The 13,597-nt window shown below is 39.9% G+C and overlaps 1 protein-coding gene and 1 non-coding gene across 2 annotated transcripts; both read right to left on the bottom strand.

The window, feature by feature from the left end:
• Positions 1–3,737: 3,737 nt before the first annotated feature.
• On the bottom strand, positions 3,738–9,957 carry LOC131892100 (uncharacterized). Its single transcript, XM_059241843.1, has 7 exons — positions 8,833–9,957; positions 7,065–7,186; positions 6,884–6,989; positions 6,658–6,822; positions 4,206–4,345; positions 3,995–4,141; positions 3,738–3,921 (listed from the first exon to the last, which is right to left on the bottom strand). The coding sequence occupies exons 1-7, from the start codon at positions 9,005–9,007 to the stop codon at positions 3,817–3,819; spliced, it is 960 nt and encodes a 319-aa protein (XP_059097826.1). The 5' UTR covers positions 9,008–9,957; the 3' UTR covers positions 3,738–3,816.
• Positions 5,857–5,938, bottom strand: Trnas-uga (transfer RNA serine (anticodon UGA)). The gene has a single exon. It is a non-coding gene; the product is annotated as a tRNA-Ser (tRNA).
• Positions 9,958–13,597: the final 3,640 nt, after the last annotated feature.

Genomic DNA, 13,597 nt, shown 5'->3' with positions numbered 1-13,597 from the left:
CCCCACTCACTTGCATCACAGGTAGGAACTATTTAAACCACTTAAAACTTTGAAAATCCATAATCAGGTCGGAGGAGTTTAATCAGCACGTCCACCATTCATGCGTCAGCTGAAGAAATATTATTTAGGTTTACATTCATATAACATCTGATCCACCAACAAAAACTTGTCCAAGTCTGACTGAAATCGTGCTACAGGATCTTTTATATTCCCTTTCATTGTTTGAGGGAAGCCAACTGAACAGTGCGGGAACCCGAGGAAACAAGATGAGATAGTTACATTCTTCTAACTGCAATTCTACTAATACGTATAAAAGTCATTTTTTGAAACTTTTTTTTGAAGTCCAGAGATAGTATCACGATGATACTAACTCTATACAAGTCGATTATCCAGCCACATCTGGAATATGCCTCGTCTATTTGGTCTCCAATGAGTTCAGCAGGTATGCAAAAGATCTAGCAGGTCCAAAGCTGTTTTACTAGGAACATTGAGGATATGGGAGAGCCCTCGTATTGGGAGAGGTTAGAAAGGTTGGGACTGTGCGTTTTCAAAAGCATCCATGAGCTTTGTCCCAACCCAGGATTTAGGGTCAATTCTAGTGACCGTTGAGGCTTAACGTGGGGTTTGCGAACACCTTTAAGCCCTCGAGAATCCAGGCTAGTTAAAACCATGAAGTCCAACTTTCTTCTTTCTCGGGCGCCTTCATTGTTCAATTGGCTTCCCTCCAATATTCTTAGGTGGTATTTAGGCGTTGATTCAGTGGCAGGATTGAAGTCAGACTTGAACAAGTTCTTGACAAAAAATCCTGATCAACCCTATATTCAAGGGCTAGCCATATCCGCCAATTCTAATTCGTTGGCTGATCAAACAATATATGAAAATAACAGGTAAAAAAAATGAATAAATGTTTCGTCTTGAACTGCTGAGATTCCAATTCCAGTAGCGGTAAGGAAGTCAGCAAAACATTACTTTTTTCAAGTATGCCTTGATAAGTGCCAGTGGCTTGGAAAGCGATCTCTCCTTTGGGTGCGGCAAGCAACCTTTTGAAGTTCCCTAATATTCAGCTTTGAAATGTTGACGACCGCCAAGGTTTTGATCCAATGGCCACAAAATTGTGTTCCCCTTCCCTCATAAATAATGCATCGAAGATTTATTATCAAATGTCTTAGAAGTCTCATCATCGTTTTGTTTGGTCCCAACACTCACTTACGCATGACATATTTTTCATTCGTTTCATTCGTTTCTAGGAGCGGATTTGCGTTGCTCATGCAAGTCTCCTGATTCTGGCCAGTTGGGTGTGAAACATGTTCGGGTTAATATGCATTCAAAGCATGCTTTTGTTAGTGTTCATGGCTTGTTCGCAAATGGTTGAAAGTTTCATCGTGGGATCTGGTTGCGGAACAACGACAGAAATTGTGATGAAACACCGAGTTAGTACCTCGTCGGATTTTGTTCCATGTCAGTTCATCGATTTCGACAGGAATGACAGAGTTTTAGCAATTTATCGAAATTGGGTTCCTCGTAAGTGTCTTTGGTACAAAGGAAAAAAGCTGAATTAATTTTTGATTCATGTTATTGTGATGCTCAATTAAATTGGAATTGCGAATTAAGGTCTCAAACTTCGTCATGAAATGGGAATACACCATTATTTAAGTTTATGAATGGAGAGTGGGGTAATGTTTTCTAAAAATTTAAACTACTAATGATGGATGAGACCTGTTGATCCATGAAGGATTAGGTTCGTGTAGTCCTCCATGATAATGTGTGCATATCCCGAGTTTGAGAACGTCAAAGTGGACATCACTTTGAATATTTCCCTCCTCGAGAGCTCGTCTGAAGGATGACCAGTTCGTAGGCTTATAGCCGATCAGATGGTGGCCCCCAATTCACTGCCACATCTCTTAAGGCCGAATGACTTTCGCCGATAAGAAAGATACAATGAAGATAGTTCCGAAATTTGGATGCATTTACCTAATGGTAACATTAGTGCTTAGGCTAAAACTGCCAAATTTGAGTTTGAAACGTTTGATCCTCAGATCATGTGAATACAAATCATGTATTATGTACATTTAGATGGTCGGGACTACTAACAAACCTCAGATTTGCTCGGTTGAAGCAACATTGTTGATTAGGATAATGGTGATCAAATGTATCACAACGTTTGCTAAAACCAGACATATACCATCTTACTTACCGAATGAAGCCAGTTTTGAGTTTTGCTATCGGTGAAAATCGGCTGGGTCTTGGCTAGACTAACAACACTTTGATTTAGTCATCAGGTATTTTGCTAATAACGTGATTCGAGAATATCAAAACTTTCATCCCATTTCTAAGTCAAAAAACGAATTTGACGGGATGTCACTCATGGATTGTTAGAAATTACAGTAGTACTCTCTCATTTCGCCCTCTCTACTAATCGAATAACGATTGAATGAAGTCAAATTTGAAGAAATTGGTCATACTTGTTTCATTGCAAAATTTGAAGAAAATGAATTTGCTTTGACCGAGGTCAAGATGGTTTATTTCAACATTTTTTCGAATTACCAAATTGCGTGATTGAGTTTAGTTTCCTTGTTATTGGTCACCCTGCCTTTTCTCGTTTGAGCTCATTTCCAGGTCAAGTTAAGTTTTGTTGTGTACACTAAGTCATCTGCTGTTGATGGCTTTGTTTTGGTTTTGATCAGCTGCTAAGGGAAAGTGGCTGTAAAATTTGGTGCAGATTTTTCCAATAAAATGAAAAATGAAAACTCGAGCTATAAAAAGGGGATAACCACATCTTCGAATTTCAACGCTCTTGTAAGAAAACGGTCAAAACCAAAGATAGATTTGAATCCCAAACTCTTGCAATACTTACATCAATCACATACCTCGATCGCCGATAATAATCCCTTATTCCCCCGACAGTACTCAAATGAACTTGAGTTAGTTTTGAGCACCAAACAGACAAAACTAACACAGACATCCTCAATCTAATGCAGACTGTCTTTTTTGTTACTTGTCATCGCCTGTTAGTCGACAATTCTTGTTCTTGACTATATTGGTGGGCTAAAAATCAGTACCCTTTGTCTCGAGCCAATGATGTACTCCTCTAACATTTCTTTCCTATGTAATAAAACTTATTGAATGTAGTTTCACCCTCTGATTCTCCTTGTCCATCCCAGTGAAAATTGACCAAGTTTAGAACAAAAATCCGGGGATGGATCACGATTCGTGGGGGAATATGGGCCAACCAGTTCAGAAATTAAGATATCTGGGGCTTCGTTTTTCAGGTGGGGATCACGGAATCCATTAGCCTTGAACCGTGGATCCAAAAGAGTTGTCAGCGCTAGCTCCTTAATTTTTTCCACCTCACCAACAAATCGACGATTGAGATTTCCAAGGACAGCTTGGATCAATCCGGGAAGCGACTGCGCGATGAAATTGGCGCATAGCAAAATCAGCATCTTGGTGAGGGGAATGACCTTTGATCCAGTTGTGCTTTTTTCACCAGAAAGCTCCAAGGTGGACTCAAGCAATGGTTGAAGTACTACATCAACTGCTTTCTGAAGCATGTCCCACGTTGTCAAGGCAACCACGCCAACCTTTGAACTCATTCCAGGTTGTAAACACATGTATATATTTGAGTGGCCCAAGTGCAATAGAAGTCCGTGGTTTTGCCAACCAAGCAACCATTTGCCGTTTGGCATCAATCAATCTCTGGGCATCTTTACAAAAAAGGGACCATGCCGAGGGAGAAAAAAAAAAATTAGGGTGTGTTTTATTGAACATGCACGAGAATGAATGAATGACCCATTAACCGATTGGGAAACTGAATAATCATTGCCCGTAGTATTTATGGAAAGCAATGTTTGTCCACGTGGGTGACTGGTTGGCCTTGAGTAGTTCGTCTTCCACTTTTCTCGCCGACAACCGATCAATGGCCTAAAGTAGGGGTAGAAACAACGATTTCAAAAGGGACTATGTCTCTTGGGAATTGTCTCTTTGACTCTCCTACCGAGTAGTGAAAAGCATCCCTCAAGAATTTCAAATCTGGTTCATCTCGGATATATTCCAAAACTGAAGGATCTTCATCGTTCCTCATGGCATTCTTAAGGGCCGAGAGCTGTCGGTTGTTCCTCAAACGATATCGAACACACAAATCCTACACAGGTGATTTTATTGTTAAAAAAAGTCACTCATTGAATTAGACCTGATGGGGAACCGACCTGAAGATCCCAAGGGGGGAGATCAATGAGCCAATGCAACAAGACTGCCCCCAGACTCCAGCAGTCTGAGAACAGAGTTGGCCTCTCCTTGTGCAGAATGACCTCGGGCGCTTGATTGGGATTGAAAAACGAGTGGTGATCTGAGAAGGAACCAATTGATCAAAATAAGGAAAAGAAAAAAAATATTTTTGCTAGTTTTGGCTTGCGACGTGTCCTTTTAAAGGCTGAAGTAATAACTGAGGTGGTAAAGTTACTTGGCACGCATTTGCATTTACGTACTAATTGTGTTTTTGTTGCTAGAAATATATTTCAAACCACACTTTCAAGTATTCTAGGCTATCCTGTCACCCTTCAGAGTGGCCTTCGAATTTTCCTTTGTCTCGCGACAGCTTTTTGACTTCTGAAACAGAAATTGTAATTTTTGACAATTTTAAGTAATGCATCCTGAACAAAGAAGAACAGGGTTAAACATTGTGTTTGTCCTTAACAACAGTGAATGCGTTCTTCAGTGTTACATCTTGTTATATTTGCTCGCAAATTCCGTAGGATAAAAAGACCAGAGGGTTGTCGAGTTAGGGGCTTGGACGGTAACCGGTATGAAAATACACTAGCCCAATCGTGCATTCAAAAACTCGCCTCTGATTCAGAGTGAAATTGGCTAATAATTTGTTGGCAGGAAATATTCATTTGAGTATGTTCCATCAAATTTCCTAACTTTCGACATTTTCATGAAGTAAAACACAAGTTGCTAATAAGTAGATTTTTTGAGCTTGAGAATTTGTAACATTGGTCTTCCACCATGACGTCTTATGTACTTGTTGTAAACCCTCAACCATCATCAGTCGAGACGGGGAAAAATGTAAGCTTTAGGTATAAAATATTTCAGAAATATTCATTCCATAAAAAGATAGAATATCTAATTCTTACTCTCAGTGAGTTTCAAAAAAGAGGCCAAATATTTGGAAGTTAATTAGAACATTTATTTGTAAATTGCAGAAGAATATTTTTGGCGAACTATTTTTATTTTTTTTATCATGTTTATTTGACAAGATGTTTGCCAAGTTAATGAAAATGCAGAAGAGCAAAATCAAACATCTCGTCAAATAAACATAGCCAAAGTAGGGAGTAATGAAGTGCTACGCAAATAAGCAAAGCTTGTGTGCTGCGAAAGTATACAAGGAATTAAGATGGAAAAAAATGCAGTTTTTTTATACGTCGACGGGCAAATTTCCCAGATCAAAAGGTACAAAACACTTTAAACTGCTCAAAGTATTACAATGCAATCGATTGTGAACAATAATGTTACACTATATTATCAATGCTCATTAGTATACCATGATGACGGGAAATACTAAATTATATTTCCAATGGAAGTCAATAACACATTAATCTAAAAAACTCTGGTCTTGATTGTGCAAAAACCATAAAATGCTTGCCATCTAAATCTAGGGAAAGTATTCGTAACGAGTAACACCATTCCTTTTTTAAAAATAGTAATGACTGTGTAATTAATTAATTGTCTGGTCGTAGTAATGGTATCTTTAATTCATTCCTTTCTTTGACGATCAAGTAATGTCCTGCTAAAAGCCAAACTTGATTCTTGTTTTTTCGCCATCAAATTCGCACTCCAATCAATAAAAAAAGATCATCTCGCAGTCGGCAGGGTTCGAACCTGCGCGGGTAGAACCCATAGGATTTCAAGTCCAACGCCTTAACCACTCGGCCACAACTGCTCCTGTATGAAACCTTGCCTCATTTCTAATACATCATTGATTACTTTTACACAATAATAACAATGAATGATCACATTCGTCCAAATACACAATCAACACATTGTACTTGTAGTTCTCTCATATAAGGTGAGTACATGCAGTGAATGAAAGTAAAGGGCCTGCTGCTATGCCCGAATATCCAGCTGCGTTTCAGGCCTCGTGACTTGCTGTTCAAGCAGCTTCCTCTTCTAGAATGTTTGTAGAACATGGTGAGTTAAGACAAAAATAGTTTGGGGTGAGTTCACACGCTATTATGCTTATTTCGTTTTAAGTCTTTTTAAAGGTCAATCGAATTTAGTATACTGATCGATTATCATTTGAATCATTATGTTGTGAGAGCTAAGATGAAAGTTGTAGAGATGAAGAGGTTTGAAACGAACTAAGGACCAATAAAAAGAAAGATGGTTGTCGACAATTGGAATACGATGTTTTACAAATCGAGCTAAAGGGTAATAGGAAGAAACAAAACATGCATCTTTAACTAATGTCAAAGTTTTACTATGGCAATGTACACTGTCATTGTTAACGTTTGGTTACTTTTCGACGAAAAATGCTTGTGTTGTTTACTGAACGAATTTACTTTTCCCTGGATCGTTTTGGGGAATTTCGTCGGACTTAATACCCGTGATGGGAACTATAGTTTTATTGACTATTCACTTTTCGAGCTTTACTGGCCTTACCGCCTTGTGTCTGATGAACGAAGAAGTGCTTAAAGTCCCACAGGCCGAAATTGGTGATCTTTGGGGTATAGTTGGCGGCCACAACCAGAACATCGCTCGACTTGAAATCCCCATGAACAAGTGGGTAACGCATATTGTGCAAATGGGACATTCCGCGGGCAATACCTATTTTTGAAAGAAATATCAAGAACCCAATCAAATCATGACGTATTCATGAAAGACTCACCCAAGGCCACTGCGAGTCTCCTTTCAGGGCTTCGCAGACCCGGACTCAGAGAGGGATTACCAAGCAAGGTGGCCAGATCTGACCCGTCCACAAACTCCTTCAAGACCTGATTTCAGGAGCAAGCTAATCTATGTTTGGTAAATCTGTATTTGATTACGTTTGTGCGTTCTTGTGGCATTACCCAAACTTCCTTCCGAAAGTCGTCGTAGGACACGCCGAGGAATCTGACAATGTTCTCGTGGTTGGCCCTCTTGATATTTGGCATCAGTTTCTTCACTTCCTCGATGTGGACCTTGACCAATTCTGCAAATGTGCAAATCTCCTTGAAAGGGCAATAAAAGAATAGTTCCTCTATAAAACGCAATTTACTTCCCTTCCCTTTTTGCTTTGTCCTAGCTTGTCCAAAGTTGCCACTATGTTGAGATTCAAAGATAATGAGTAATTGCATTCGATGCCTCTGATTAATATGTTAGTCCACTAAAAAATTGTATGAAGATAGTATTTTAGAAAACGTATTCACAAGATGTTGTGAGCATCCTTCACTTAAAATTTCAGAAAAATCCGTTGATCAGACGCTGACATAATACCATTCAAATTCTGAATTCTGCATTAAATTCGACCACAAAATGCTCCAGTTGTACCTTATACCAATTGCCAAGAATTATGTAACGCTTTTTCACAAAAAAGATTTCGCTTTTCTGAAGCATAGAGAAAAAGTTCTGCGAAAAAAAAATAGTTTATAATATCACCAAAGACTTACTTAAAACAAAGTGTTCATAATTATCCTGTCATAATTGCCAACCACGAGTTCAATTGACTTTGATCTTGACAATTAACAATTCTTGATTGTTGGTACGTAGAAAAGGATCATTGCAAAAAGATACAAATTTGAAAATTTAACTGTGAGATGTATATCATTGTAATAATATTTCAAAGACACGACTGACAATTGAAGCTCGTCATGTTTTAAAAAACTGATCAACAATTTTACATCCAGAATAATGCCAACATCTACTATGTCAGATTTTGTAAAAATGTTTACGAAAAATCTCATTTATTTTCATGGCATGAAGAAGTACGTCATTTGTTTTGGCAATGTTTGGGTTATTTTTCGATCTATTTTACTAGAAAAGGCAACTTGCAAAGTGTAGTAACCAAGCATCTGCTAAATAGATATTGATGAAATTTTACACCAATATATAACTTGGAGTACAAAAACTACTTTTTGTCTAGGTTTTGGACAACAGTACTTAATAAAAGTATTTTAACGTATTCAATATACTAATATGAGCTAATTTCAAAGATGCTGTTTTTTTTCTTTGCTTGAAACAAAAGGAACAATTTGTGTTAATAAGCAACTGCTAGAACGCGTCAAACACTCCATCAGAAATTATACTTACCTTGGATTACCATAGATGATTCAAGTATAAAACCGTGATTAACAATGAAACCTGGATAACAATGATACCGTCGTTTTCGGCCGGGTTTGAACTTGTGCGGGTAAAATCCATTGTCCGTCAAGTCCAACGCCCTAACCACTCGGCAACAGCTGCTTAATTATTACAAAAAGTTGGTGTGCAGTAATTATATCCAAGAACTTAATTATTTTAGAACCTCCAGACTTTTATAAATTGTCTTATTGTTACCATCTCGTTTATATCACAATTTTAGTACCATCAATATTTCTCCTAAAAACCCTTGAAAACAAGCCATCGGCTTAAGGGGTTGCTGGGCGTTGTGATTATAACACCTACGTTTATTTCATTCTCATCACAGCAGCCCGAAATACATACATACATATCTATTTAAAAAAAATCTATTGTATTTGGCAACCTTGGGTTGAAAAAAACTAGCTTTAGTTTGCAGGTGTTTTGGAACATGTGTTGATTTACAAAATTGCAAACAAAACGTCCCCTACCCACCTCTATCTTTAGAAACAGTTCTCTTACTTTTTTCTTTTCGGATATGTTCTGGCACTCGAGGGACCTTGATGGCCACATTGTGTCCGCTCGGCCCCAAGGTTCCTTTGTAGATCTTCGAGAACTGGCCTTCATCCAAGAAGGACAGGTTGTACACGGCATCACTATCGATCAATTTTGAGCTCTTCACTTGATTATTCCCCATTTTGAAGCCACCCAATAGCCAGATGTGGGTTTTGAAGTCTGCAGTCCTTCGCGTGGGCAGTGCTATTTCTGTTTTCTCGAGCCTGTCGGTGACGCAATCACTGTCTATCCCAAGACCATTGCCATGATCTTGGAGTACACTCACCAATTAGATTCCAATCTCAAAGAGAACTTCACTCTTGAACGTCTTGGCAGCAACTGAAACTAGCACTGACTCATCTATGAACACCTGAGCTGTGAAGAGCAGAGGTGGTGCTCTTTATAAGGGACTTCGGTCTGATACCTGTCACGGTCTCCTAGAGGGCTGTAAGTAACTTTGACAAAAACATCGGCTGGGGAGGGTTTTAGGCATGTAGAGACGGGGTGGGACAGGGCATCAGATGGAAGTACCTACAACACTACGCAATTCCGTCGTGGTTGAATTGAGTGAATGAGGAAGTGATGAATGTTGAAGATCATGAGGTGCTAGGATGGCTCCTCAACAGGTTTGAACTTGAACTTGTGTACTCTCATTTCATGTCGGGGAGGCCCCTTTGATTGTACCTGCACAGAACTGAGTAGTGAGGGGAGACTTGGGGATACTACTCATGTAAAAGGATGGATAAAGAGCTGATTGGAAGCTTCAGCTTGACATGGATCTATTGGAGACACATATTCGCTTTGAAATTGAAGATGAACCATTTTTGTAACAATTAACCATAAGGAAAGAATGAGCATGGCCAAAAACCAGAAGACAACCGCAAAAAGTACTGCTTTTGAATGGACACTCATAGTAATCAGATACTTAAAAGGACGATTCGAAATGGTCTCTTGTAAGAGATGCATGAACGAAGAGTGGTTCAAATGTGAATGAAGCTCGGAATTTGGAAAAAATGCGATGAAGCAATATTTAAAACTCCTTTCCTCACATTGTAAGAGTAGGGGTGGGAGCGATGGGTTATTTGGAAAAAATAAAGTTTGTACCTGTTTCTGCCTTTTTTAGCATATTAGCTCTTTTGCGATTAATAACATTAAGTTAACCTAAAGCAGAGGATTATCAGACATGTAGTGAATATTGAACATAAAATCGTTTCTAATTGGGATATTGAATAATCTTCAAGCAATTAAATAACCAATAGATAAATAATTTTACAGAAGTTGGAACAATCACGCTACCTCTTTTCGGTTTCAGAAAAATCCGTGACTTTTAACAAGTGCTTATAGAACTTCGTTTTTCGGTTAGTTCTTCTGTGCAGTTGATGTTGCGCTTTTATCACAAACTATTTGTTTCCGAGGACCTTGTTACAACTATTTAGAGTGAAATCGCCAGAAATTTGAATTGGAAAACATTTTTCAAAATCTCAATTACCTCTCAATTTATACAGTTCGAGGATCTGGCTAGATTCAGGGTCCCTAGATCTGGCTAGCCAGTGGAGTATGCCACTAGATCAATACCTACACCTGGATCAATTCCATATGAATATTGAAGGGCAACAACTCGAACAATGAAGGAGCCGAGAAAGAAGAGAGGGAGTCTTCATTGCTCTAAATAGCCTGAATTTTTGAAGGCTTGAGGGTGCTTTAAAAAAAACTTAATCCGATTTTACCGTCAATAGAATTGACGCAAATACCTGGGTCGGGATAAGGCTCACGAATGCTTTTGATAACGAACAGTATCAGACACTGATCCATCCGAACTGATTCCAGTACAACTCGACCCAGTAGAAACTCGACCCAAGGAGTTGTCCTGGGTTGACTTGTCCGCTGGGTTGAGTTGTCCGGTCACCATCCGAATTGCGAGCGCAACAGTAAATTCAGATCAGACCGCAGAAACATCTTTGGTCTTGTTTACCCTTATGCAGATTTGCTGAAGGTGTGTTTCTAGGATTTAGGGGAGGGGGAAAGGAAACGATCAAAATCAAAACCTTAGGAGGGAGCACTGCTTTGATTCATCAACGATGTTTTTGTGCAAATTACATTTCACGTAAGTCAAATAGGGCTTTCAGTTTTCCATTTAGTCTATCAAGTAAATCGCTAACGGATACGCATTCCTTTGTATTTGATAATCCTCGGGATATGGTCTGGGATGTAAGGGGTACGGATTGACTTTTAGGAATAATGAATGATTTTGAAGGTGTAGGTGATTCCACTGCTTTTTTTTAACCACTTGTGGCAAATCGAATGTTATTGGCGGGTGGGACTAGCTTGGGCCGTTACGAGGTATGCTTGCTGTTTTGTAAATACGACTAAAGCCTCAATTACAGATCTTAGACCTCTGAATTTGCACGCCCAATATGCTTCAAGCACTTTAAATGTATTTTTTAAAACGTGTGCTTAGGTGCCTGTGGTTCGATTCAATAAAATACGGTATAACACTAACGATTCAGGACATAAAAAAGCCGTTAACAAGTAACGGCCCAAGTTAGTCTCAGCCGCCCAAAACTGCCTAAACGGCCCATGAAAATATTTTTTACCGCGGACGGTAAGAAAATAATGGAATCAAGTAAACCTTCATTTTCATTCACTATTGTGACAATCAGCGCATTTCATTCCTCTCCAAATGAGATTGCTCCCGGGTCGCTACTGTCACCTCATTACGCAATTCATATAATCCTGACATCTCTGGATGTAAACCTCATCTGAGACTTGCTCCTTCTGTTTCCATTGAGTGTTTGTATCACAATGATGAAAGTTGTCGTTTGAGCCCTATCATAGCCGCTTAAACTTTCTGCTTTTGTTTGCTTCAAATTGTTGTTTTGTGCTGGGACCACACATTCTCTTCATTTTAGCTATCGGTTTTGGGTACTGATTGGGCGGGTCGAGCCGTAGCTCGTCCGACCCACCCAAGCGTTAATAAAGGCTAAAAAAAGCGTTTGGACAACTTGCCCAAACTAGAGCCACTATAATAGTAAGAGTACATGCATGAGAAGCGACATCTAACGGATGGAAGGGTGAACTAGCGCAACTTTCCAAAAGGAGAGGCGCACTGTACTGAGAATTGACGGATTCAAGAATATCTCGTGGCAGGCCTCAAATTTGGACAAAAAAAGGTCGGTAGAGGGTTGGAAGACATTTCTTAGATATATTCATCGGTTTTCTCACAAAAATGGACAATTCACTGAGCATCAAACGTGATTTGAAAGGGTGAGGACCGACGGGGAAATGAAACTCTGACTAAAGCGTTAGATCGGTGCCAGCCAGTCTAGCCCCTGTAGCCTCCAACTGATTCCCACTAAACTCCACTGGCTGTCTGGGTCACCTCTCTGTTTAGGCTAGACAGGCAGGATATAACTAGGAGTTTGTTGATGCAGTGAAAAGTCTGGGTGAGCCAAGCTACCCCCTGGGACTGTTCTTCTTCACCCACTCTTATTATCCTGCCTGTCTAGCCTAAACAGAGAGCTGGCCCAGGAGGTCACCTCTCTGTTTAGGAGGACTCAGTTGGAGGCTGCAGGGGCTACACTGGGTGGCACCGATCTAACGCTTTAGTCAGAGTTTCATTTCCCCGTCGGTCCTCACCCTTTCAAATCACGTCTGATGCTCAGTGAATTGTCCATTTTTGTGAGAAAACCGATGAATATATCTAAGAAATGTCTTCAAACCCTCTACCGACCTTTTTTGTCCAAATTTGAGGCCTGCCACGAGATATTCTTGAATCCGTCAATTCTCAGTACAGTGTGCCTCTCCTTTTGGAAAGTTGCGCTAGTTCGCCCTTCCATCCGTTAGATGTCGCTTCTCATGCATGTACTCTTTCTATTATAGTGGCTCTAGCCCAAACCAGTTTCATGCAATGTTGCAGAAGAGAGCCTTTGCTTGGCAAAGGGTTGTATTTGGGAGTTTCCATCCAATACTTGACAATACTGTCTGTGATCAGTTCAGATTTACAGCAAAGATTCCCGGATTGCCTCTCCTAACGTGTTTAGGGATAGGGGTGGGGCAAGAAATATTAGGGAGGAGATTGTTTATAGGAATAGAGGTGGATTGGGTATTTGAAGGAAGAGGAGGGAATTGGGAGAGAGGGTGGGAGGTAGGAGGAGAGGGAGGGAGGAAGTTAGATGGGTTAAGGAAGCGGGGTGGGGTGGGATTAGGTTAGGAATAGGGTCAGCTCCTAAACTACGAAACTGAGCTATCCTATTTCTCGGCTTTCTTTGCGTCTCTTCTACGTGGACGGAGGTACACCGTACATTAAAGCACGTCTTAAGTCTCATGGACTGACGGCACATGTACGGGTGAAAAAAAGGACAATCTACCTTTGGACATCCCTTCTTCCTATTGTACTTCTCAAGATCGAACTTGAGAAGTTTTTGACACCATTTAGGGTGGTCAAACTGACAGCCTTTTCCTTCTTCAGGACAAGGCTGCTTTCAATAAACAGGACAGACTGTATTCTCCAAATCTATCTTATCCTGCTCTACTATAAGTGGAGACACCTCTTCAACCTCTTCATTGGTCAAATCAGTCGACTTCTCAACTCCTAGGTGAGCCTGTTCTTCAAGCAGCATCCTGGTTTCATTGACCAAAACAACTAAAGCCTCTATAATAAAGGGCTTATTGACTATGGAAGGATCCTTCCCAGCTAAGACCAAGTCCAATTATTGTCTAGCCTCTTTGCTGA

Source organism: Tigriopus californicus, chromosome 12 (genome assembly GCF_007210705.1).
Source record: "Tigriopus californicus strain San Diego chromosome 12, Tcal_SD_v2.1, whole genome shotgun sequence".
NCBI classification, from domain to species: domain Eukaryota; kingdom Metazoa; phylum Arthropoda; class Copepoda; order Harpacticoida; family Harpacticidae; genus Tigriopus; species Tigriopus californicus.
Note: the sequence above shows the minus strand (reverse complement) of the source record. Positions and strands in the feature narration are given on the sequence as shown.

Bases quoted from the DNA above. Each gene is read 5' to 3' on its own strand.
- LOC131892100 (XM_059241843.1), bottom strand. From the start codon at position 9,007: ATGGGGAATAATCAAGTGAAGAGCTCAAAATTGATCGATAGTGATGCC. The intron at 7,187-8,832 runs GTAAGAGAACTG...GCACATTTGCAG, and splicing joins ACATATCCGAAAAGAAAAAA to AATTGGTCAAGGTCCACATC. The intron at 6,823-6,883 runs GTGAGTCTTTCA...TTTCAAAAATAG, and splicing joins GAGACTCGCAGTGGCCTTGG to GTATTGCCCGCGGAATGTCC.